At 33.3% G+C, this 26,264-nt stretch overlaps 1 protein-coding gene and 3 pseudogenes across 2 annotated transcripts; 3 read left to right on the plus strand and 1 right to left on the minus strand.

Annotated features, from left to right (window-relative positions):
* Position 1: 1 nt before the first annotated feature.
* Positions 2–13,971, plus strand: LOC149579712 (uncharacterized; annotated as a pseudogene). The gene is made up of 12 exons (XR_016356522.1): positions 2–50; positions 5,440–5,553; positions 5,654–5,716; positions 5,849–5,890; positions 5,977–6,378; positions 10,797–11,396; positions 11,505–11,630; positions 11,713–11,951; positions 12,344–12,351; positions 12,698–12,762; positions 13,089–13,348; positions 13,609–13,971. The product of XR_016356522.1 is annotated as an uncharacterized LOC149579712 (transcript).
* LOC149579713 (uncharacterized) lies at positions 1,305–2,211 on the plus strand. The gene is made up of 2 exons (XM_089812150.1): positions 1,305–1,899; positions 1,994–2,211. Exons 1-2 carry the CDS (start codon positions 1,410–1,412, stop codon positions 2,182–2,184), a joined length of 681 nt encoding a protein of 226 aa, XP_089668276.1. The 5' UTR covers positions 1,305–1,409; the 3' UTR covers positions 2,185–2,211.
* A 374-nt stretch (positions 13,972–14,345) lies between the features above and the next one.
* LOC149579714 (cleavage and polyadenylation specificity factor subunit 3-I pseudogene) lies at positions 14,346–16,268 on the plus strand (annotated as a pseudogene).
* Positions 16,269–18,636: 2,368 nt separating this feature from the next.
* Positions 18,637–20,146, minus strand: LOC149579715 (scopoletin glucosyltransferase-like; annotated as a pseudogene).
* Between the last annotated feature and the right edge of the window lie 6,118 nt (positions 20,147–26,264).

The raw sequence follows: 26,264 nt of genomic DNA on the forward strand, positions 1-26,264 counted from the left end.
AGCTTGCTATCTAGATATCTTCTTGGTGTCCACACAAAATGGCGGACCAGGTATTTATGTTGTTTTTTGTACTTGTAATATCATTTAATTTAAATGAAACATTAACTATGATTTGATATTTAACATAGAGTAATTAGTATTATTAAAATATTAAACTAGTTAGTTTTAATTTTATTTAGAGTAATTCATGCTATTTATAAAATGTCATTGTCACTGATAAAACCCTTGAAATTAGAAAAACATCTTCAAAAATCTTACCATACAATGATAGTAGGGGTAATAAGTGAGACAAATTCATTAATCTTACTCTTGGGATATTGAACCGAGAAAATCATAAGGTTTGCGAGAGAGATTTTTGAAGAGAACCATGTATCTTAGATGGTGCTTAGGTATGGTTATGAAGAGATGGTGCTTAGGCATGATTTTATGATGAGATGGTGCTTACCTATGGTCACATCCATTTTTGCTTTAAAATTTTGTTAAATAGTGATACAAATCATTCTAAGATATTATCTTGAGATACCTAAGAAAATGCACATATTCAAATTATGTTTCTCAAATTTTGAATTTCTCCAGTTCCAATCATGAGCTCTTGAAGAATATGTACTATGCAAGTTAAAAACTTAGCACACTTATTGTTGATAGTACATGGTGGATTCAGGATAATAGGACATCGTCATCATCTAAATATTCAGATGAACGAGCACCAAGACCTACTCCAGGTACAAATGCATACTTCAATGAAATGATATATTGCACTTGCAAAAGGTGCAAAAATAGGAAACTAAAGAAGCGACGACTTGTTGGTATCCATAGACTGAAATATGGAGTTTACATAGAAGAGGTACATTGTAATTAACATATCTTAAAATAAATAATTTATATCCTTATTAGTTAATATTTTAGTATTGATCATTTCAAACTTTTTTTGATGAAAAGCCACTTCCGATTTCCAATATTGTTGAAGAACCAGTGAATGATATTGATGATAGTCAATCCCAAGATGAAGAGCAAGACACGTATATGGATGAAACCACTTCAAAAATTAATGAAGCTGGCGTGAATGAATTTATCCAAGACTTCTACACATCTTCTGAAGAAGTTATTGATTCACCCATAGCTCAGTTGGCTAGGATGCCTCTTTATTTAAATGCAGATACTTCTATATTGGCGACACTTATGTTGATGTTGAACTTGAAAGTGACTCATGGATTGACAGATACATGCTTCACTGACATATTAAGGTAGGATTTGATATTCTAATAAATGAAGTCCATTTAATGTCGTAGTGTTTTTAAGTATTGTGTATACTTATTAAAATCATTGTTTTATCATGTAGGCTTTTGGCAAACAAAATACTTCCAAAGGATAATAAGTTACCTCATTCTCATAGAGAAGTATCTTCAATAATGAAAGATATTGGAATGGAGTACAATATATATGATGCATGTCCAAATGACCATATTTTGTATTATGGAAACAATGCAAATTTGAAGCAATGCCCAGTGTGTCACACAAGTAGGTATCGACAAGACCAAGTATCCAAGAAGGTTCCACATAAAGTGCTACGACATATTCCACTAAAGCTAAGGTTTGAGAGAATGTTCAAATGTAAGGAGTTGGCAAAACATATGAGTTATCATGTACATGGGAGAAGCCAAGATGGTGTCATGCGTATGGCTGGAGATAGCAACTATTGGAAAGAGATTGAGGGAAAATGGCCACATTTAAGAAATGAGCCAAGGAATGCAAGAATATCTCTAGCAATGGATGGTGTCAATCCATTTGGAGATCTTAGAACAACTTATTCTGTTTGGCCAGTGTTAATTATTAACAATAATCTCCCTCCCTGGATGGCAATGAAGAAGGAGCATGCAATGCTAACTCTTATTATACCAGGTATTAGAACGTATGTGATTGCAATGCTTTCTTGAAGTTTCTATATGAATTCTTCAATTTTACTAAACCTTATTATTGGTGTCATTTTACTTAGGGAAGTATCAGGTAAAGGATATGGATGTGTACATGGAGCCTCTCATTGATGAGCTTCGTGAATTGTGGAAAGGTGTAAATATGTATGATGTATCAAAACCTATCAATGATAGAAACTTCCTCTTTCATGCAATACTTATATGGACAATACATGATGCCCCTGGACTCTCCATTTGTTGTGGTAATATATGATAAATTTAATTTTTCAAAATTTCAATTGTTTTGTTCATTTTACTTTTTATTAACTCCAGTTTCTTATTTTAGGGCTGCAAACAAAGGGGAAACATGGTTGTCCATCATGTGGGCCAAAAACCTTGTCTAGGCAGTCAAAAGATCTCAAGAAAATAGTCTATGATGAGTATAGACATTTCTTACCAGAAAATCATCGCTATCGACTGTGTCAAAAAAACAGGTTCAATGGACATGAAGTGCAAACGAGGAAGCCAAGGAGAATGAACCCTAGTAGGTGGAAAGCAATGTATGACAAAGAGGAAGGGGCAAGAATTCCATTAGGAATGAAAAGACTCTCAATTTTCTATAAACTAGAATATTATGAGAATTTACCAATAGCCCACCTATTTGATACTATGCACATTGGGAAAAATGTGGCAGAGTGCTTATGGAAACATCTAAACGGAGCTAGCCTTGAAGCAGAAATAAAAATGCGAAAGGACCTTCAAGTTGCCAATATCATGCCAAACATGTGGTTACATGGAGATAATTCATATGCTCATGCTCCATGGATTCTTACGTCAAATGAGAAAGAAAGCATCATTGAAACAATGCAAATATTAAGATTTCCTTCTGGATTTGGCGCGTCATTGAAAAACTTATTAACAAGAGATGGATCAGAGTTGTCAGGCCTAAAAACACATGATTGGCATAATTGGATAAAGGTAACTTTCTTCAATGTTAGAATTACTGGAAATATTGTTAAAAAATTATATATCCAAGTGAAACTATCAACTCACGCATATTTTAACATGGTGTTCATCAATGGTTGTGCAGTATGTGTTGCCTACAGCAATACCAAGCAGTTTTGATCGAGATGTCAGATTAGCTATTTACAAAATGTCCAGATATTTGAGGTATTTTCAATCAATAATGCATTATCATCCAAGAATCTTATCATTTGAAGTGCTTCATTACTTGCGCCTTTAGACAAGCTAATACTTTCAGTTTTGAAGATATTATTAATCTTTATCTAATACATGCTAATGTTATAGGTGGGTCTCATCTAAAGAGATACATCAGGAAGATTTGAAATACTGGAAGAGGAATATATCACTTTTGATGTGTGATATTCAAATGTGCTTCCCTCCAAGCTTTTTTAATTCTCAAGAGCACTAACTTGTACACTTAGTAGAAGAGATTGAGTTGTGTGGTCCTATTCATATTAGAACAATGTGGCTAGTGGAGAGATATATGAAGGTTTTAAAAAAATTTGTTAGGAAAAAGGCTCGACCAGAAGGATCCATGATTGAGGGGTACATGGTCTTTCAGGAAATGGTTCATTTAAGTGAGTACTTGCCTCAATTGCACCTTGAAGCTCCACAATTATGGAGTTATAGCCAACCTCACTCATTTGAAGGAGAAAAATTAGAGGGTCAGGGGACATCAAAGAGGATAAAAGGTATGCGAAAATGATGAAATAGAAATTTGTTTTGATGTTGAATTTAACAACTAAAGACTTCATATATTTATTAACATATTGAACAAATTTATTTTTCATTGTAGATGCAATTGAGTGGGAGGCATTACATTTGTATATTACATATAATTCCAACTTTATGTCAGACTGGATGGAGAAGTATGCTGAACAAAAGAAATTAGAGGATGAACAAGAATGGGCCAACATATATAATAAATATGGGCAAAACACTGCTCGAGGACTACCTGCCAGCCATAAAAAAAAATGGACAGAGAGATGCTCATGGAATTGGCTAAAGACCAATATTGAACATGAGGCAACAAAAAAGAAGAATAGAGTGACACCACAACAATTAAACTTTGTTCGAGGATCTGTGAATGGGGAGGTGATACATATATATTAACATATTGGACACGTTTAATGTATTTTCTTTTACATTTTGTATCATTGAATGTAACCACTAAATATATTTAATGAATTTAGGTAAAATATTACAAAGCGATGTGGAATCTTGGTCATCATTTTCGCATAAGAAGAGTTGATGAGAAGAGACAGACTTATGACTGTGGAGTTTCAGCATCATTTGAGGTGGATTGCCGCTCACATGCAAATGATATACAACCAATCAGAATCACACTTCAATATTATGGAGTGTTGGAGGATATTATAGAACTTGATTTTACATCATTCAAGAAAGTTGTTTTTCGTGTTCAATGGTATAGGCTAATCAAAGTGGGTCATGAAAAAACAATCTTTTTGCATGATAATGGATTCTATATGATCAATACATCTAGGTTTGAAGCCACTTCTGAACCTTACGTGTTTCCAAATCAATGTGACCAGATATTTCTCATTCCAAATCTAGAGCAACCTGGTTGGTCATTTGTCATTGATTATGATCCAAGAGGATGGAGAACAACTTTTTTTGAAGCTGAGGATAGTGAATTACTTGAAGATGTTGAAGTTCCACTTGAAGACATAAATGACCATGATGTTGATGATGAAAATTGTATTGTCAATGATGTATATGACCACGATGAAGAGCATGATGGGTTTAATGAAGTGCTTGAAGGACACGAGGAACCGCATGGACAACAAGTTCATGAAGATGACGACTTAATTGATTTTCATTTACCTATAGCTGAAGGTGATGAAGACCATGAAAGTGATGGTATTAATTTATTTGTGGATTTAGGGCCCAATGATGATGGGATATTTATGCCATCAGATGAGGACATTTCATGTGAGGATGATATGGTTTTATTGCCATGTTAACTTCAAGATTATTGTAAGGGTTTAATGCAGTACTATTAAATATTTAGAGTATTGAATTTCTAGTTATACACAAAATGTAATGAACATTTAGTGATTTGAATTCTTTTTTACTGCATGTTTGTAACATCAATGCATACAACTTGTACTTTTTTAATTGAAAAAGTTTATGTTTTTAGTTTATTTATGTTCTATTCCTTGAAGCATTTGTTTTAAATACATTTTTCTATTTGGTGGAGGTACACAATCTAGCACATCCCAAATTCTAAATTGAATTTTTGTGAAACTTTACACAAAATGAAGCGTACAAACTTTATGCAATCACCACCTAGTCAATAGAAATGTAATACCAAAAACTCAAAAAAAATGCATAATGAGTATTGCTTATGTTGAAGTTTAATGAAATTTGTACATATTATTCTCAAAGGGGAGTGAATTTAAATTTGTTAGTAATATTGCTTGCATATGTTGTTTAATAAGTATGTTCGTAATTTTTTTAAATTAACATTATGTACTTCTTAAAGAATGTGGCTCAGACTACTACAAATGCTTCTATGGGGGATCCATTGATTTTAAATGCTTTAGTTGAAATGTTAAAAAATGGACAAGGGCAACAGATAACGATGATGGTGCAAGAGGTAAGATTGAAAACTATTTTTTATAATTTTATTTGTCATATGTTACCTTCTATATGATGTTACCTTTTATATAATGTTATTTTACATCTGTGGAATGCAGGCCATCTCAAAAGTCATTCCAACTGCTATTACATCAGTTAGTACATCTAGTACTATACTAGTGGTAAAATTTGATCTATATTTTTATACATTTAATTAAAATATTTTAGTTTATTTAGTTACTAATTTTAATGTTTTTTATACACAAGAAATTTATAAAGTAACTCATTTGACCATGCATTATGTTGGCACACAGGATCCAACTATGCCTGCCAATACAACTACTGTGATGCAAAAGGTCGGGTCCCATCATATTATTGTGTAAGCCTGATTACATTATTTTTCCTTATCATACCAGCAAAATATTTTTATTTGTGCATGTAGGATATTTCAAGGGCTACTCCAACAAGTGTACAATCTATTGGTGGAGAGGCTCATGGTCTACCTATTCTGTCTAGACAAAAAAATCCAATGACAAGAGTGGAATCAAGTGCAAAACCCCATACCATATTCTCTACATCAACAACCAATGTTCGTAACATAGCTAGTGTTGAGTTGGAAATGAATGCCCCTATTAGAAGGACATCAAATATGGGTTCAGTAAGAATTCTTCCACCAACAATGGAACAAGTTTCGTTAAGGAGTAATATAGACACACAATCAAGAATGCTAAGGCTCCTTCCTGATACTCCTGAAAATGTTCAACTCAGACAAGAAATGATTAAACAAATTCAATTATGGGAAAGGGCATTGCTACAGACTACAGAGACCACTGCAGATGAACAGGTAAAATTGTCTACCGATATTATATTATTCTTGTTGTTGCCAAGTTCATTTATTTGTAGCAATATAGATCTATAATTGATTGTAATGCCTAAAAGTAGACAACATTAGTGAGCATATGAGGTGTGAAAGGAATAAAAGAAAAGTTTTGTGAAAAATGTATAATTTTTTGATGTTAAAATATAAATTGTTGTTTTTTGGGTAAAGAATATCCTATTGTTTAAAAACAAAATTACTTTCCATTCTATTATGCTCTATCAACATTTCATTAGCATCAGAAGATAAAATCTTGACCTCAAAGCTCAATGCACCTGACCTTTCATTCAATAATTCTTTGTCAACATTTCATTACAATACCCTGGGATAAAATAGTAACCTCAAATCTCAAAGCCAAATCCCAATGTTAAGGCCCTCTACAATAAAATTATCCATTTGATTATTTGTAGTCTTTTTCTATGTCAAAATCGCTTTTGGAGGCTAGAGAGATTACTTTCTCTATTTTAAATTAATTGCAAACAGCCTAATCATTAACATTTTTGGATTTTCAAAAATTTGAACAACATATATTTTAGCATATATGTAGGAGCACTAGAACAAATTAATGAGAACTGAATGTGAAGGGCTTTATGTTTTTAACTGTCTGAAAATTAGTTATATTCTCAATGATTTTATACAGTAGTGTTGGCTCTCACGGCTTGCTATTGTCAACTTACATGGCACAAACTATTTACAAAGCATAGTTTGCTTTTGAGTGTGCTTGCGGTGTTCTAGGTCCCCATTATTTAATAGAGACAATATCTCAGCCTTTGGTGCATCAAGCTTGTGTACATGCTAATAGAAAGAGTGGCATTTGGATAACTTAGTGAAATGGAAAAGTTCAACACATTCATAGTTATTCCTATCATAATTTCTCTTCAAGGTATGTTTTAGTCTTCTCTTGTTTATTAGTTATTTGCTGCTCTATTGTTTGGTTAGAATCTAAGTTACTGGATTTTGTCCTGGACCTATACCTGGTGTGAACTGGGCCCTGTCTGAACACAGAGCACACTTGGGAAAAATCTGGGTTAATCATGTTTTCTTTTTGAAAAATGGTAATTTGAAATTATGGTAAACTGTGAAATATAGTAAGGGGACAACATGAGAAAGAAAAAATGAAACTCACCGTAACTTTCAGCATTCACCTTTCATCAATATGCAGGGCTCAAACCTCATAGTTCATGCATCTTGACTTTATTTGTTTTCTCTATGAATATAAATTTGTAATTGTTACTTTGTATTTTCTATGCATATGATGTTTAGTTTTGTTTATTTTCTCTTGATTTTATGTGTATATTTTGTGTACAGCTATATCAAGGCTACAATAAAGTAGTGGCCATAATACATTCCTGAATCACCCTGAACCCTGCATCTGTACTAGAATCTGTTTAAGTTATGCTTGAGAACTGATCAGAAGCTGCATTATGTTCACTGTATTGCCCCTTTCTAGAATTTTTCTTTGGTATCCATTTCTTTATGTGCATGACGCTTCTTAACTTCTAATGTGTTTTGTTAAGCATTTTTGGGTTTTATGTGTTTCATAAGAGATGTGAGGGACTTTTTCCAATTAGTGATGCAGACTTGGTTTGAGGCAGGACACTTCTAACACATACCAGAATGAGGCAGGACACAACTGAAATCAGAAAATTGGAAAACACTAAATATAAAACTATAATGAGATAAATAATTATGAATCTTGAGAAATAACATTTACAAAAACTATTCTAGTACATTATTTTACAATAGTGAATACAATGGAATTCTTATAGTAATTGCAGATTGTATCTCTGTTGCTTTGGAGCCCAACCAGCAAAACATGATTTGGCTCTTTCTCTGATGTTCAGGATATAGGATCAGTGAGTCACGGGAGTTTTCATGATGAAATAATCTACTAAAGATTCTACATCTTATTGGAAAATAATTCTAAAAAATTTAGAGAAACTTTCACAAGTTACTACATGGTTGGAAGGTCAATAGAAATTTCAATCTTATACCAAATGAAAAAATGATACCGATCATCGATGTCTTAAAACATTTGGAACATAAAATACTAAAATCCATAAGAACATCTAGCAGAGCTTCATCAACAAAGTTTTGGAAAATAGGGAACAGGGGAAAATATCTCAAAATGGCTATGACAGGTCTGACCTCCTTCCTTTGTTTGCCCTTGTCAGCCTGCATATCATGTGTTATTTTACTTTAGAAGGTAGATTCATGGCTGTGCATGGTTATCATTTCCCCCTATTCAATCATGCTAGATACCTTACAAAATCAATATCCCTTTCTTCCTTTTCTCTTCCCTACAATAGAGTATTCATACGTTGAAGGCTGGATATTGACATCTGCATCCTTTCATGGCATTGATTCTCGTATCTCTACTGTTGCCACTTTTGATAGTGTTTGTGTTCCTTCATCATAGTTCCTGTGCCTTCATACTCTTGAGGCCTTCAATATTTGTTATCATTGTTTATTGGCATTAAAGACTCACCTATCTCCACTTCATTCCTGTGTAATACTCGGCAATGAAAGACTTTTTGATTTGGCTTTCTCCACTCCATTGTTTTAATTTCCCAAGATTGAATGTATTGCTTTTACTTGATCTTATGAGCAAGACACATATATAATAGCTGAGAGATCATGCCTGCTGAAATCATAACTGTTATCAATGTTCGAGGATTGCTGACTTGATATGCTTTCTTTACCTGCATACTTCAGATCCATGTTTTATGTTCATATTGACTTGATGGCAAGACACATCAATGTTCAATGTTTCACTGCTTATTTTTGTCCTTCAACTTCACGATGAGAAATTGATGCCTTAGATTCTCTCCCAACTACATGTGATACATAAGGCATCAACTGTTGCAATCATCCCAGATAATCCACTATGGCATTCTCCTCATCATGACTTATAGTATCTTGAAGTATATTGTTTGAATATAAGTAGTGGCAGACTGTGTTGCAGAGTATTAGTGACTGTCTTTAGCGGTGGATTCAATCTCCATTTCTTATATTCTACCTACAAGCTTGATTGTATTGGCAGGGAGTCTTCATTACATTTCTGGGTAGTAACCACATTGGCAGTGAGCCTACGGGTAGTGACCCAAATTGCAATGAGCCTCTTGTAAAAATACCTTAACTAGTGTCACCTTAACAGGTGTTCATTTCATGACAATTAGCTTCTCCGTGGTTTTCCCCAATTTGGGTTTCCATGTAAATCTCGGTGTCCTCTGTGTCAGTGTTTTTGTGCTTTTCATGTTTATATGTTCTGTGGATGTTTAATGTGGTTAACCAATAGATCAGAAGTTGTTTATAAGCCTACCAATAGAGAAGAAGTTTTATAAATTGCGTGGGAATAACTGAATTACCTTCATCTCAGTTATTAGGCCTATTCAACAGTCTATTAATAATCATAATAATGAGACCCTGGATAGCAAGAATTTTGTGGCTACTTAGAATAATGAGGAAGAAAACTAGGATATGCAGGCTCGTGATGACCCCTTGTTGTCATTCAGAGAATCGATCAACTGGAAAGAAGGATGACTGAATAAAGTCTTGCTATTGATAATGCCCTCAATTCTCTCATTCAGATTATGGATGGCTTCGTGAACAGAGCGGTCATGGATATAACCACAAGAAAATCCAAGATTAGGAGACAGCTCAAAAAATTAGCTGTATGTGGCCACCTACAAACTGGGAAGCTTGACACCTGACCAGAGGTGCTTTGGGAGCTGGGAAAAGATTGAAGCCTTACTAAAGCTCTTTATAGTTCTAAATGATGGTTTTAATAAGCTTTTAGATGGATGCTTTTGGTGGAAGTTGTTTATACGTTTAAGGACTGCTAGTAGTTACTTAAAAGTTACTACATTACTAAATTTTGTCGATACAAGTATTTACTTAAACGTTACTACTTTAATGATTTTTGTCGATATGATAGTATACAGATTCCTGTTAATAGAACTGTTATTTTTGGTTTCATAAGGATTATTTTTTGTTTCATAAGGACAGATGGTTAAATAGTTTGGTCTGCTATCATAGGTTTGTAATATTGTACAGGTAATTTTTGGTGTGCGTGTCTAGTTCAGTTTTGGGAGGCACCTCACTATTTTTGCTGTTTTTGGTTGCTCTTAGTACAATATTGATATGTGTATGCATGTATTTATCAATTATGACATCAATGATATTATAAACAAACTAGTATTCCTTTTTTGCCGCATAACTGTGTGAAAAATAATTGGTATCCTTTGTATATTCTATTTGTTAGCATTGTCTATTATGTCATTTCTCATTTATGAATAATGTCTTTATTCTTGTTTCAGATTTGGTAATAGTTAAATATTTTTGGTAGGGTGTTAACTGATTTCATAATTCCATTATAAATACAGGAAGTAAATGACCAAGTAACTAATGTGCCCGTAATGGCATTTGCGTCAACTCCCAAGACCTCAAATGTATCATTAGTAACTACAAAAGGATTGCAAGAAGTAACAATTTTACTCACCTCTGGAGGCAATGTGTTGAAGGATGATACAGGCTTAAAACTTTATCACTTTATTTATCACCGTGCAGAAAACCTATTTGGAGATACCATCCAAAGGGATTGGAGGAGACAACCAGAGGATAAAAAGGAAGAACTCTTTAATGATGTCGTAAAAACATTTGGTAATCCTGGTTTTAATAGAGATGTTATTCTAGATATTGCATGTAAGTACATTCGCTCAAAAAGAGATAATCTAAGGTCAAAATTGGCAAAAAACTTGAAGTATCCGCGTCCAGCTTGGATCACAGACCAAGTGACATGGGATGAATTATTAAAAGATGCCAAGTTTAAGGGGAAGGTTGTTGACAATCCAAACTATATGCCATCTAAAAAAGGAGGTAAAAGACGTCTTCGTGATACAAGGATTGCAACCCAAGCTCGGGTTTCAAAGATTGGATCTCATAAACTTGGATCTGGAGGATATAATAGTGTTCGTGGTGGCATGGTAAGTGAATATTTAATGAGTTATATTTTCTATTTAAATAAAAAGTCAAGTTAATTGTATTTAATTAGTCATTGGACCTTATAAGTTTAGTTTTCTTTGTTAATATAGATTCACCAATTTGAAAAGGAGGCTTCAGAGGAAGACTTAAAGTATGCTCTCCTACATGGTTCTCAAGGCCTTCGACAATATTTGGTTGAACGCGGGGAGAAATTAATCACTAGTGATCAGTTTGATGTAAGTAATTAACATATTTTATGATATGGATTAATTTAATTAGATATATTATGTTTTAATCGTTAAATTGTGTTGTGTATAGGCAACTCAAAAGTCAAACTCCTCTACTGAAGTGTCTAGCAGTGAGCATGAGGAGGAAATATATTCACATGATGCATTCAATAATCCTGAATTTGAACATGCAGCGATTGCTGGATCCCAAAAATTGAGAGACAAGAATAACGAGGAAGATGTTCAATGCAATGAACAATCTGAAACAACAATTGATCTAGTGCCTCGTAGAAGGAGAACAAAAACGACAAGAATGGATAAAAACAATTCGTAGAAGATAACATAAATCATAGATTACATTTTCTAGAAATTTTCCTTTTAATTACAAAAATAATGCATGCACTATTTCTAGGCTATGCGTCTGCCAATGTTATTTGTGCATGCTTTGCTACATTTTGTTCTTGGAGATGCAACAAACTCTATTTTATATGTATAAGCTAATGAAGTAGTAGTGATTTGTGGTGTTTAATTAAGAACATTGAGTTGGTAGTAGAGTCTTTGAACTCTTTGTATGTATCTTATCTAATTTAATTATTTTCTACACATTTTTTGGTTAAATTCGAGGTTACCACATATTACAACAGATCCAGGTAATATTGTTATTCATTTCTAATATTCTTTTGGCTTATTTTGTGGTGTTGGGTATTGCTTGCCATTTCTAGGATAGGAGGTAAGTTGAAAAGATTTCATGTCATTTAGTTTCGCTTTAACACATTTCTATTTCTGTTATATATCATTTTGTTCAGCTCCCAAATGAGTTGGTGTTGACTGGTATATTCTACTTGCAGGTTCAGCAACATGAAACTCTGCATGCAAATTTTCCATTTACTACTGATATTATCTCTTTAAATATAGGTTGGATATATATATATCTAAGTTATCATATCATTTATGTCTAGATCTAGTTTCAGAGGTTAAAGACTGAACAATTTCATTTTTCAGAATACCAACTCTTGCCTTTTACCTATTTGTTGTTGTTGTTTCATGATGCTGATTGCTTCTTTTTTTAAGTGTAGGTACAATGAATGTTGATGCTGATTGTTTCATTTGTCTTTATTCTGTGTTTTTAAAGCTGGATATGGTTGGTAAAAGGTACAATAGTAATGATTTGCTGCATCTTATTAAAATATCATTTTTCAAACTTTTCCTATTGCTGATTTCAGGTTTCTATATTAACATAAACATCCTACAGCCTATGCAGATATCTATAAATCTACATGTCTATCATTAAAACTTGTATCTTCCTCTTTGATTTGTTTGATTTAAGAAACAAGCTAAGAATGTAACGTTCTAGTGTGATCGCTCATACCCTTTTTAAGAGTTTGTTTGATAGGCTCTTGGAGAGACATTAACTTGGTTGAAAAGAAACTTGGCCATTAATGACATATTTGATGGTACTTGAACTAGGCAACTACTAGCATTAATGTGTCGGACGGCTGCAAAAGCATGTTTTTGGACTTGATGCAGAAGACAGTGCATCAGTATAGTTTTTGAAGATAGCTGAGAAAACTAAACAAACCTCTTCGTTAACAAAACTAGAGGTGCGACAAAAGACTGCTGATTTCATAGCCTCGCTCCCTCGACAATGACTGTAGATATGTTGGTTTTGATTTCAATTTTGTAGCTGTTGACAACAACCGAAAAAGCTATATATTCTTCAGTGGCTGGTGAGTTCTTTTTTATTTCATTCATTCTTCTTATGTGAATGTAATTCATAAATAAATATGTTGTATCAATTGAAATTTGAAACAATAATTTTCTAGATCCAAAATAACGCGAGTATTAAAGTAGGTGGTGCTCAATTGGATGCAATTTTATCTACTTTGTTTTTTGTTATCAATTTAACTAAACAAATTGCACATCAATGTATAAATTCAAAATCTATATGTGGTGACTAAATGTGGGGATTTTTTAATGATATAATCAGGTCTTTTCCAGCATCTCATATCAAAGTAAAAATGCTTTATGCTACCTCCAAAGACACACTTAGACGGGAGCTTGATGGTGTTCACTATGAGTTGCAAGCCACATATCCCACTAAGATGGGCATTCACATCATTGGGGATTGTACCATATTAGATTGTACAAAAAGTGTAGGAATTTGAAGATCTTGGATTATAAAAAGAGTGACATCTCACTTCACATCTGAAGATTATCTTTGCTTATGGTTTTCTTTAGTAGAATATGTATTTAAATCAAGGATATTTTGTACTGAACCATTAAATATGGTGGTAGGTGTAATTGATGCTATAGAGTAAAGAAATTCAATGTTATTATTCAATTATGGTCATCCCATATCCATAATATACTTTTTTGGTTGTGGTGACGAGCTCCCTAATCATTTTGTAAGAAACCGAGCATTGGAAATAAAATAATTAAAATATTTTTTCTGGTCCAAGTTAGTTTGTTATGTTACTTTCTTGAATATTGAAAATAATTACATTGAATATTTGTATTGATGTTTTCTACTACTGTTGGATGTCTCGTTTGCGTGTGCTGTCCCAAGACTATCTTTGCTCTCTTGTGAGAAAATAGGAAACAGGTATTGAAACCAAACTAGCATGCTAGCTGATCTCTCATTCCTCACTTTTCATTCCATTTCTCCAAGGCCATAAACACTGAATAAGGAAACATTGTGAAGGCTTCAGTTGTGAACTAGCAACCATGAGTACATTGAAGTGGAAGGAATCGATGGTGTGGAGAGAGGCAGTCAGTTGATCATCACTTCGCTCGGGGCTGGCAATGAAGTTGGTCATTCCTGTGTTTACATGACCTACAGGAACAAGACTGTTCTGTTTCCATCTGGATCATGCAGCATCACTTCCTTACTTTTTGGAGAAGACAACTTTCAATGGATGGGTATTCATGACACATGCAACCAAAGCTATTTACAAACTTCTACTTTCTGATTATGTTAAAGTAAGCAAGGTTTCAGTGCATGATGAGCAAGAAATTATTCGATCAATGGATAAGATTGAGGTTATTGATTTCCACCATACTCCGGAGGTTAATGCCTTCCAATTCTGGTGTTACACAGATGGGCATGTCCTTGGTGCAGCAATGTTCATGGTTGACATTGCAGGGGTGTGTGTATTATATATTGGGGATTACTCGTGTGAGGCAGATCATCACCTTCATGCTGCTGAAACTCCACAGTTCTACCTGATGTTTGCATAATTGAGTTGACATATGGTGTGCAACTTCGTCAGCCTAGAGCTGTCTGAGAGAAAAGATTCACTGATGTTGTGCACAGTGTTGTGTCTCAGGTTGGAAGAGTACTCATTCCTGCATATGCACTGGGTCGTGCTCAAGAGCTTCTTTTGATTCTTGACAAATATTGGGCAGCATATCTAGAGCTCCATAATATTCACATTTATTATGCTTCTCCTCTTGCAAAAAGGTGTATGGCTATTTATCAAACATACATCAATGCAATGAATGACATAATACGTACTCAATTTGAAGGTTCAAATCCATTTGATTTCAAACACATCTTACCTCTGAAAAACATTGAGAACTTTGAGGATGATGGGCCTTTAGTAGTCATGGCTAGTCCAGGTGGCTTGTAGAGTGGTTTGTCGAGGCAACTCTTTGATATTTGGTGTCATAATAGGAAGAATGCATGTGTGATTCCTGGGTATGTAGTTGAGGGTATGCTGGCAAAGACTATACTGAATGAACCAAAGGAGGTGACATTGATGAATGGCTTGCAAGCTCCATTGAATATGCAGGTCCACTATATTTTGTTTTTTGCGCATGCTGATTTCAGCCAAACAAGTGCATTTTTAAATGAGCTACGTCCACCTAACATAATTCTTGTGCATGGAGAGGCAAATGAAATGGGATGCCTTAAATAGATGCTACTTTCTTAGTTTGTAGACCAAAATATGAGGGTTTTGTCACCAAAGAACTGTCAAATAGCAGAGATGCATTTTAATTCTGAGAAGATGGCAAAGGCATTAGCAAAAAAGATGCCTGAAGAAGGCAATCAAGTGAGTGGTTTACTGGTGAGAAAAGGTTTCACATACCATATGATAGCTCCTTAAGATCTTCATGTATTCACCCAGCTTTCAACAGGAACTATTACACAGCGACTATCAATTCCATATAAGTGAGCTTTCTCTATACTTAAGAGCCATCTCCAACAATTGCACGAGGGTGTAGAAATTTCAAATGATGAAGTTCCCACTCTTAAAGTCCATGGAAAAGTTACAGTGAAGCAAGAAGGAACAGATTATGCCATCTTACAATGGGTGCCTGACCCCATAAGTGATATGGTGTCAGACTCCATTATTGTAATGATGATGAATTTCAATCCAGAGTCTTCAAGGGCCAAGTCATCTGATTCAAATTCAAAGGAAGGCAAGGTAGAGAAGGATTTTTGTAAAATATTTCAATCATTGTTTTCTTCTTTGTTTGGAGATGTTAAGGAAGAGGAAGGAAAACTGATTGTCTTTGTGTATGGGATTGTGGCCACGGTAGACCATGCAAACAATACTGTTGACTGAAAATGAAAACTTGAAAGAACGCATCAAAACTGCATTTAATAGAATGCGTAATGCTATCAAACCTGTTGGTACTCATTAGTTTTCTTCCTTCCCAGCATATTTTAAGACAAGGAACTGTGAGATGCCTTTTGATTATATTCATGATTTTTATGTGGGATAAAATTAGAAAAGAAAAGAAAATAATCATCAATTTAAAATAATTTATAATAGATTTGTTTAATAATGTCTCTAGAGTGACAATAAACACATATTGTCTCTCTAGAGATAATAGTTTTGATTGAAGATATATTGTCTTCAAAGAGACAACCGTGAAATTGTCTCTTATGAGACAAAATTACTTTTGTTAGATATTGTCTTATAAAGACAATATTTAAAGACAATATTTAAAGACACTCGGTTAATGACAAAATTTGCCACGATACTAAACTTTTTTATTATCTGAGATTAAGACAATTGATCAATAAATTGTCACAAAAAATGTCTTTATATCACCCTCTATGTAGTAGTGTCATTATCTATCTCTTTCTGGTGTTCTTTTTGCTTTTGCTTCCATTGAGTTTATCTCTGCATCATTTTTGGTATCAAAGCTCAGCAAAAGGTCCGGGCAAAGGTGAATTGTGAGTTTTTGTTTGTCGTGATAGGTTGGGAAGAGAACCTATAGAGTGGCCACAAGACTAGGTTGAGTGGAGAGAACCTAGATAGGAGAAAATGGTTACAAGAGGAGATTTATCTCATGATAAGAGGATACTTTTAGATGCATGGGTTTCATATTGTGATTTTCAAAAAAAGAAAAGAGAGGAAAAGAAAAAAAAGAAAAGAGAAGAGGAAGCTAGCATGAATCAAGAGATAGAAGAGAAAATGAGATTCCTAATGAGGGAACTTTAAAAAGGGGAAGAAAATTTAGCAAGACTAAAAGAGGAGTTGAAGAAAAATATGGAAAAAGAAAATAGTGATTTGGAGAAACAATCCATTGAGATTACAAAAGCTTGTGAAGATGGAATAGAGAACTTGGTTGCCAATGAAGAGAAGACTTGTCCATTGGAACAACAAAATAAACAAATTGATACTGATATAAAAAGTTTGTAGGAAATAGTTGTTGATGAACCTTATGATAAAAAAGTTCTTGAAGATAGGAAAGAGGTTGAAGTGGTAATTATCGATGAGCCTTGTAATGAAAAGGTTCATAAAGATGGAAAAGCGGTGGATGTGCTGGTTCTTGATGGAACCAAGAGATGGCATTTGAAGTTAAGAAAGAAAGTAGTATGGCCTATCAAAAGGATAATAGTTGCAGTAAGGACGAAGACTTATGATGAAGCTAAGAGGATAGATAAGGATCAAATAGGGCTAAATTTGTCTCCAAGCATGGAGATATTGTAGCATAAAGACATTGAAAAAATGGATGCAAAGGTTCCTATAGTGAACCAAATTGATGAATTCATATATGATGAGGTCCCATTTGTTTTATCTAATCCATTTATTGCAGGTTTATAGGAGTTCTACCTAAATTCTTATGTGGAAGAGGTTTATGAAAATATGAAAGTTGACTTAGTTAATTCGCCATAATACAAACAACAAATACCAAGGAATTGGAAGACAAGAAAGAGGAAGGACAATCGAAGGGACTTGGATTCTATTTTCTTCGAGAGTATGGTTCAGGAGTACCCACATAAAGATTGTACATGTTGCCGCATTTCAAACTCTACTGAGTTGTAGAAGTTACCGAGCACCAGAAAATTAAGATCTTTTCTTAGGATTTGTTCAGACCATTGTGGGGTCATTCTTCCCTATTCTATATTGATCTAGAGTATTTTGTAATCCATTTTGGCGAAAAGCCTCTTTGGTTTGGTTTTTCTATTTTGTAATAATATAGAATGTTCTGTAGGGCATCCTAGCAAGTATACTCTATAGTTTTTAGGTTTAAATTTAGGTCTTGTTTTTGGATAGAAAGTTATGGGAAGAAGAAATCTTTAAGAGAGTAAGTGTATATATTGTTCATTTGATGAATCAATTAGAAGAATATCGTTATCTATCTCTTTTTGGTGTTGGTTCGTTTTTTTTTTCTTTCATTGAGTTCATCTCTACATCACATGAGAGTCTCTTTTTAGTCTTTTAAAAAATAATTTGGTTGGTGATTCATTAATTTGTGCAGCACAATTGAGATATTTCATAAATACTAGTGAATATTTAACCACAAATAATGATATATTTTGAGTCAGTTATATTTGATGCATGACAATAATAGATAGGAGAGTGTTTGATAATGACACATTTTGATCACTTTATACTCCATGTTACTCTACAGAATACTCCCTGAATATCCACAAGCCTAAATCTTTAAGTACTACACTTACCTACACAAATGCACAATAAAAATTAACAAAATCCAACTTACTATTTAAAAATTCTTAACACATAAAGATAGCCTTGACGACTTCTGAGTCTTTCCCCTATCCACTACTTGCATTCATTAGATTTTGTTCTACCTCTCTCTAGTCCTTTGTCGACCTTTTATTAAGCCCATACATGTGACTTACAAAAGCTGTCAAATCTGCGGCTGAAGCTCCTTTCTCTTTGATAGCATTTGCAGCCATCTCCTTCAATTTCTCTACATGGTCTCTCATCTCTTTTCCTTTTTCTCCTTCCAGAACCATTCTCAAACACTTCCTAACCCTTCCCTCCACTGGATTTCCATCTGTGTGTTTGCACAACTAGATTCCTATGCCCAATTCTGCAAAATGCTTAGAATTGAAGTGCTGATCTCCAAACATGGGCCATGCGAGAATCAAAACACCAAGAGAAATGCTTTCAAGTGAAGAGTTCCATCCATAGTGGCTTATGAAGGCGCCCACTGAAACATGGGAAAGAATTACCAATTGTGGCACCCAACCACGTATGATTAACCCTCTCTCCTTTGTCCGCTCCAAAAAACCCTCTAGCAAATACATGCCAGTATGATCAGTCTTCAAATCTGAGGATGCCGGTTCCATTTTTGGTCGCAGTTTAATACCCCAAACAAATGGCTGCTCATTGGCTTCCAGTGCTGTGGCTAAGGCATGTGCTTGCTCTTTTGATAAATCGTTGTGGCTTCCGAACAAAATGTACACAACGGAGTGAGGACTTCTCGAATCCAGCCACCAAACCAGCTCCTCTTCATCAATGTCCACCATTTCCCCTCTGCTATTAACGTTCCCTGCTCCGCCATTCAAATTTTGTTGATGCACAGGACCTACTGCCCAAACTGGTTTCACCATCAAAATTTTCAACTGCTCGACATAGAAATCCTCGATCCTGTGGAACGTATTGACCAACGTTCCTGATCCTTTGCCAATCTCCTGGAAATGCTGGTAACAGAAGAGCTGAATGGGGTTTGAAAGGTCTGGATTGAGGAAAAATGGGGATACCTCATGTTTCGACAATCTGAGAGGACGTGAAATGGGGATACCTCACCACAAGACCACCCTCCTCATCTTTCTCCAACACGTTTTGCAGTATCGAATAGGAAATGGAATGCATCAGAGTCATTGAGAAGGCACCACAGGTGTCGAACAGAAAACTAGCAATGTCAAATTTTTGGGTTGTGTCGACATCCCACCTAATAAATAAATCATAGATAATACACACCAGAGGTGCTACTGCCTCTTTTTGCAGGTTGATTTGCTCCTTCATCCAAGTGTTGAAAGGGTATTGAAGTTTTTACATCATCTCGAAGATGAGGCTAATCGACTCCATGGGAAGAAGATCCTACCTTTCACGTCCAAGTAATCCTTCCACGGTGGGCTTACGAAGAGCAACCAGGCGAATGTCTAGATCAGCTTGAGGAAGATGTTCATGGAGGAGGGAAGCATTAGTAGGTGTTGTGACATAACTGACGACAAGGCCGTAGGCAACGAGGAGCTTGGCGAGGTCGATAAAAGGAATGAGGTGCTCCAATGCTGGAAATGGCAGTGTCGGGTCAAATCAAAAAATTAATTAATACTTGTTTGTCTTACCCACTTGTTTTTCTTATACTTCATTTTTATCCACCTCTTCTTTCATTCCTCTTCTAGTTTGCATAGTTTGCATATTTTGATTTATTTGATATTTTTTTTTTTTTTTGATGAAGGGTTTAGGCTTGTAGGCACGAAACCTACGAGCTACCAACCAGCAAAGGCCACCACATAGACTTTTTAGAAACCTGATATGGGCCCACTCTTGCCTAAAACCTCTTCGGCTTAGAGCCAAGGACTGAGGGGCATCCATGCTATCAAAATATGTCAGAGCCTTGCACTCAACAAGACTTGATCCCTGGTGGGCTCGTTGTGAGCTATTCAACTTCGCTAGTAGACCAAGAGCCCATTGACATTTCTTTAATTTTTAACAAAAAGAGCCTATACGAGATATATTTTAATAATAGTTTTAAAAAATAATAATAATTTTTTTTTTACTAAAATATTATTATTTAAATTAGATTATTTTTTATTTTATCTTTAATTTTCATTAAAAATTTAAGAAAATGTATTTATATAAATTTTATCTCTTGATTAAAATTGAAGGTCAGCTTTTGTTTATTAAGTCAATTTTGATGATATTTATTTATTTAATTTTTTAATTTAAAAATATTATTTAAAAAATTAAATTATATATTGATTTTGAATATAATAAACTAAAGGATTAAGCCAATAGTGGCATGTTGTGATGGTTAAGTTGTTGAGTTGTTATCTTTGCCATCAAGGTTCAAATCTCACAAGGATGAGGTCCCTTGTTTGTGGCCTCACTGGTTCATAGCTCCAGGTCAAAGCATTTTCCCCTCCTAAAAAAATGAACTAAATGATTAAATAATAATAATAAAATTAAAAAATAAATAAATCAATAGATAGTTAGTATTTCTAATGATACAAACTTAATGAAAGATTAAATTAATTTTTAAATCATACTATTTTTAAAAAAATATTAACATTATTATAATTGTTTTAAGACATTTAAGTAAAGCATATACACAAATAAATATATTTAAAATGATAAATATATTTTAAAGTTGTCAAATAATATATGTTGTTATTTTATATAAGGACTGAATGTGTGTGTGTATGGAGGGGGGGGGGGCATGTGTGTGTGTGTGTGTGTAGATATATATATGTACATGTGTCTATAAATGTACATGTGTATATAGATACATGTGTGTGTGTGTGTGTACACACACACACACACATATACACACATATATATATATAGACACACACACACACACACACACACACACACACACACACACACATATAATTATAATAATAAAAAAATTAAAATTTTCTAATTAATAAATAGCTAACATTTCTAATGATACAAACTTAATGGAAGATAAAATTATTTTTTAAATCATAGTTTTAAAAAAAAATTCTTGTATAAAAAACATACTTATGTTTTCGAATCATAGATCTATAGGTAATTGGATTACCTATTTTGAATCATCATTATTGGATAACTTATGCCCAATAGACATAGGTGCTCCAACTGGTTGTCTTAAGACTTTATTTTTGGAGAAATTAAAATTAGAATGACTCAAAAAATACATAAATTAAAAACTTAATACATTTTATTATTAAGTTATAAGAATAAACATATTATTAAGGACTTATTTAAATTAAAGACATCAAAAAAATTATTCAATAGAAATAATAGTAATAATTCAATATTTTATAATAATAATCATCTATTCTAATAATTAATTATTAAAAGAGTATTTTTAACATATTTCAAAAATATGTTGAAGCTATAAATAATTAATTAAAATACAATATTTAACATTCAATTCCAAACTAAAACTTGAAGTTACAAATGATAATTAAGTCGAGAGGCTTTCTACAGTGGAACCATTCATCAATGTAAACATTTGCCTATTTTAATAAAATTTGACGTTTGTTTGAATGTTTTATGAAGTGCTGAGCTGGTAGAATGGTGTGTTGGCAGATTGACAACAATTACGGATATGATGAAGAAGCGGTGGATTAGTTACTATCATATATTGCATGTTTAGTTTTTCTTTCTTGACTAAACAAATTCTTTTGTACAATCATGGGTGCAGTTCCAAAAGAAGCATTGGGCGGGGGCCCTAGCTCGGTTGGCTAAATCTTCCCTGTTGCAGGGGGTTGGTCACAGGTTCTAGTCTCCCCCGTCCCTGTGGTATCGGTAGGCATGTCGTGCCAGCACTACTGGTCATGTTAAAAAGTTTACCTGACGCATTAAAAGAGTTTTAAAAAAGAAAAAGAGGTAAAGGAAATCAATTAAGAAACAGATCGAAGAGCTCTTCATTTACTCTCCAGACAGGTAAGATTCGCTTGTTGCTCGCTAAGGGAGGGACATGCACAGGTGCTGGCTAGAACTACCTAAACCCACCTTCTTCGACCCAACTAAAACCCATCTCCATGAACACTAATGAGTAGATCCCAATCTCAAAATAAGCCCGCCCTTCCTTAAATGGACGTATAAGAATAATCAGGAACTGATGAATCATGTCAGACGCTCTGCATAAGAGTTTTATTCTCTACCCTCCAAAAGTCGGACTGACTAATGAAGGTAGGCAAATTGTTAGATTTATTCTATTTGTATTGAATTTGTGCCATGATTTTCCTTAATTTTGATGAATAATCAGGTCTGAATTTGCAATAGATTACATGCATTTGTAGTATATTGATGTATACTTTATTTGATGAAATTTTGATTTAGTAATTTGAAGAAAAATAGATGAAGTTGCTAGATATTAAATCATTTACATAATCTACAGAAACAATCATGGCTGCTATATTCACTCAAACTTTGAGTCATTAAATAATTTCATTTTCAGCTTATTATGTACTAAATTTTAACATTTACAGCTCAGACTGGGGAATCTTACCTTGATTTTCTACTTGTAGTTGAGCAATCTGAGAAGTTGAAAATACTTGCTATAAATGGAACACAAGATTGAACACTTGGTCAAACTAGGGAAATACAAGTGCTCATACAAGTGCGAAGGTAAGTGTGCCATTAATTCTCTTTGATTTCAACTTAGGAAATAGTTATAATTTTTTATCTGAGCATGTCATAACAAGAATATAGTGGCAAGAATATATTGACCTCACCCGTGTGAGGCTCACAAAGCATGAAACACGATAATGATCATTGAGACTACACCTGCACCAGCTTTGAAGACTATTAATCTTGCTGAAGCACTTGCTCCTACCCCTTACTAGAACATATATATCTCACAGTCACTACCAATAATATTACCTTTAATCAAGGCATTCTTTTCCATTTTGACATTTTTGAATCTATAGATTTGGGACTTCTCTTACTATAGATCTCATAATGTGAGGCGTTCCAGCTATGAATTGTTTGTTCAAATCTATAAATCTAGCCAAACTACTTTACTGGAACATGCACAAATGTTTTTTTCTCTTTTATAGACTTGGTGACTTCATGAACTCAAAATGTAGGACATCAATAATTTTGGAGTGCCCGTCGGCATTTATGATGTAGAGCCATGTGGTTTTCTTAAGGAAACCCCATTATCAAGTTCAAATCAATGGCCATGATTGGATGAAGTTGGAATTAAAATACTGCAAATCTTTTCTACCCTTTTCTTATTATTATTATTATTGTTGATTCTATTTTTATTTTTATTATTACAAATATTCATAAATATCTCTAAGCTCAACTAGAGAATAGTAGTAAATCTAGAAACAAAATGGTAATAATAGTTTTAGATATAACTATAGAAAGTCTTTATTTTCGCAAATATTCTCTCTCTTTTGAAAGTCTGCTATTATATAGTGGAGACATGAATATATGGCGATGAAATGTAAAGCAGAAAGGAAGAAAAAAAATTGTAAATCTTTTGGTTATTGCTTCGCTTGCACTTTTCTTTTTAATACGAAAGTATATTATTTTTTCATTATTATTTTTTTCAAATCTTAAAAATTAATATTTTCATATATGCAGGTTTATTTTATAATTAAAATAATAAGATTTTGGGAGTTGTAAAATATTGTAGTTAAGAAACTATTTTAGATTTTACAAAGGAATTTTAACATAATATTTATATTAGTGAAAGAAAATATAATAAAATTGTTACTTAAATCAAATATTAAAATTATAAAATTACACCCAAATTTATTAATCATATAAAAAATTATTAAGGTAAAGTAAGTTCTATTAAATGTACTTGATTTTATATTTTACATATACAAATGAAATTAATAAATTGGGACAAACTTTAGAAATGAAGTCAAATTTAACATCTGAAGTCAAACATTTGAAACAAAATCAAGCATATGTGTGTGTGTGTGTGTGTGTGTGTGTGTGTGTGAGAGAGAGAGAGAGAGAGAGAGAGAGAGAGAGATGTAGATATGTAAATGGGGAGTAGGGAGAGATGAACTAAATAAGAAAAAGAATAAAGAAGTCCCAAAATAGATGTAGACAATGATGGGGAGAGTAGGAGTATGATGGACAATGAGAGTAATAATGGAGGGAGATATATATATATATATATATATATATATATAGAGAGAGAGAGAGAGAGAGAGAGAGAGAGAGAGAGAGAGAGAAGGGGGGGTGGGGGAGTAGGGGGAGTGGGGAGGGTGTACATTATGTAGACAATGATGGGGAGAGTAGGAGTATGATGGACAATGATGGACAATGAGAGTAATAATGGAGGGAGATATATATATATATATATATATATATATATATATATATATATATATATATATATATATATATATATATATATATATATATATATATATATATATATATATATATATATATATATATATATATATATAGAGAGAGAGAGAGAGAGAGAGAGAGAGAGAGAGAGAGAGAGAGAGAAGGGGGGGTGGGGGAGTAGGGGGAGTGGGGAGGGTGTACATTATGAGGGCAAGGCATGAAGTAAACATTGTGTGAGAGATTGAGAGATAAAGAAACACAAAACAAAGAGAGCATATAGTAATAATAAAAGGGGACATGATAGAGGGTGTGTGGTGTGTGGGGGGGGGGGGGCATGAGAGACATGAGGTAGACATAGAAATAATGTGATTTGATGATGGAGAGAGAGAGAGAGAGAGAGAGAGAGAGAGAGAGTTGGTGAGAGGAAGGAGAGAGATAAAGAGAGAGAAGAGGGAGAGGGTTTGAGTCATAGAGTATATATATAGATATGGTAATTAGGGAGAGGATATAGTTACAAGGGGATGGATATGAGAGAAAGGGAGAAGGAGAGAGATGAGGTAGAGAGAAAGAAAGTGAGACATAAAGATACATGAGATAGGGAGAGTAGGCAATGACAACACGAGGGGACATGAAAGAGAGAGAGAGAGGGGGGGTGAGGGAACACTTGGTGAGAGGAAGGAGTTGTTGAGACTTTAATTTAATAAGTAATAAACAAACTATGTATTATAAAAGTTGAAGCCTTAATAACTCTCTAACTCTTGATTTCCTTAAAGAAGTCCCACTACAATCTTTGCTCTATTGTAAATAATTATCTAGCTTTAAGGATAAAACTTATGCTAACACTAATGCAAATGAAAACTCTAATTTCAATCCAAAATGTAATTCTAATTACTTGAATAAAAAATATACATTTTGTTAATACTAATTATTATATATGTGGTCATTTTTTTTTTTAAAAAAATTTTTTCAAAGGGAAGCTATTACATTAAGCATATTTTTGAAGTGAAAATATAAATTATACAATTTATTATAAAATATAATATATTTAGTAATTATTATTTATTCCAGTAGATTAATAACAATAATGTCTTTCATTCTTTTGTCACGAGTGCTACTAGCTTATATATATATATATATATATATATATATATATATATATACATATAGATACATATATATATATATATATATATATATATATATATGTATATATATATATATATGTATATATATATATATATATATGTATATATCTATATGTATATATATATATATATGTATATATATATCTATATATATATATATGTATATATATGTATATATATATATATATATATATATATATATATGTATATATATATATATGTATATATATAGGAATATATATGTATAT

This window comes from Cupressus sempervirens, chromosome 1, assembly GCF_028749045.1.
Source record: "Cupressus sempervirens isolate cs-2001-9-10 chromosome 1, ASM2874904v1, whole genome shotgun sequence".
Taxonomy (NCBI): Eukaryota; Viridiplantae; Streptophyta; class Pinopsida; order Cupressales; family Cupressaceae; genus Cupressus; species Cupressus sempervirens.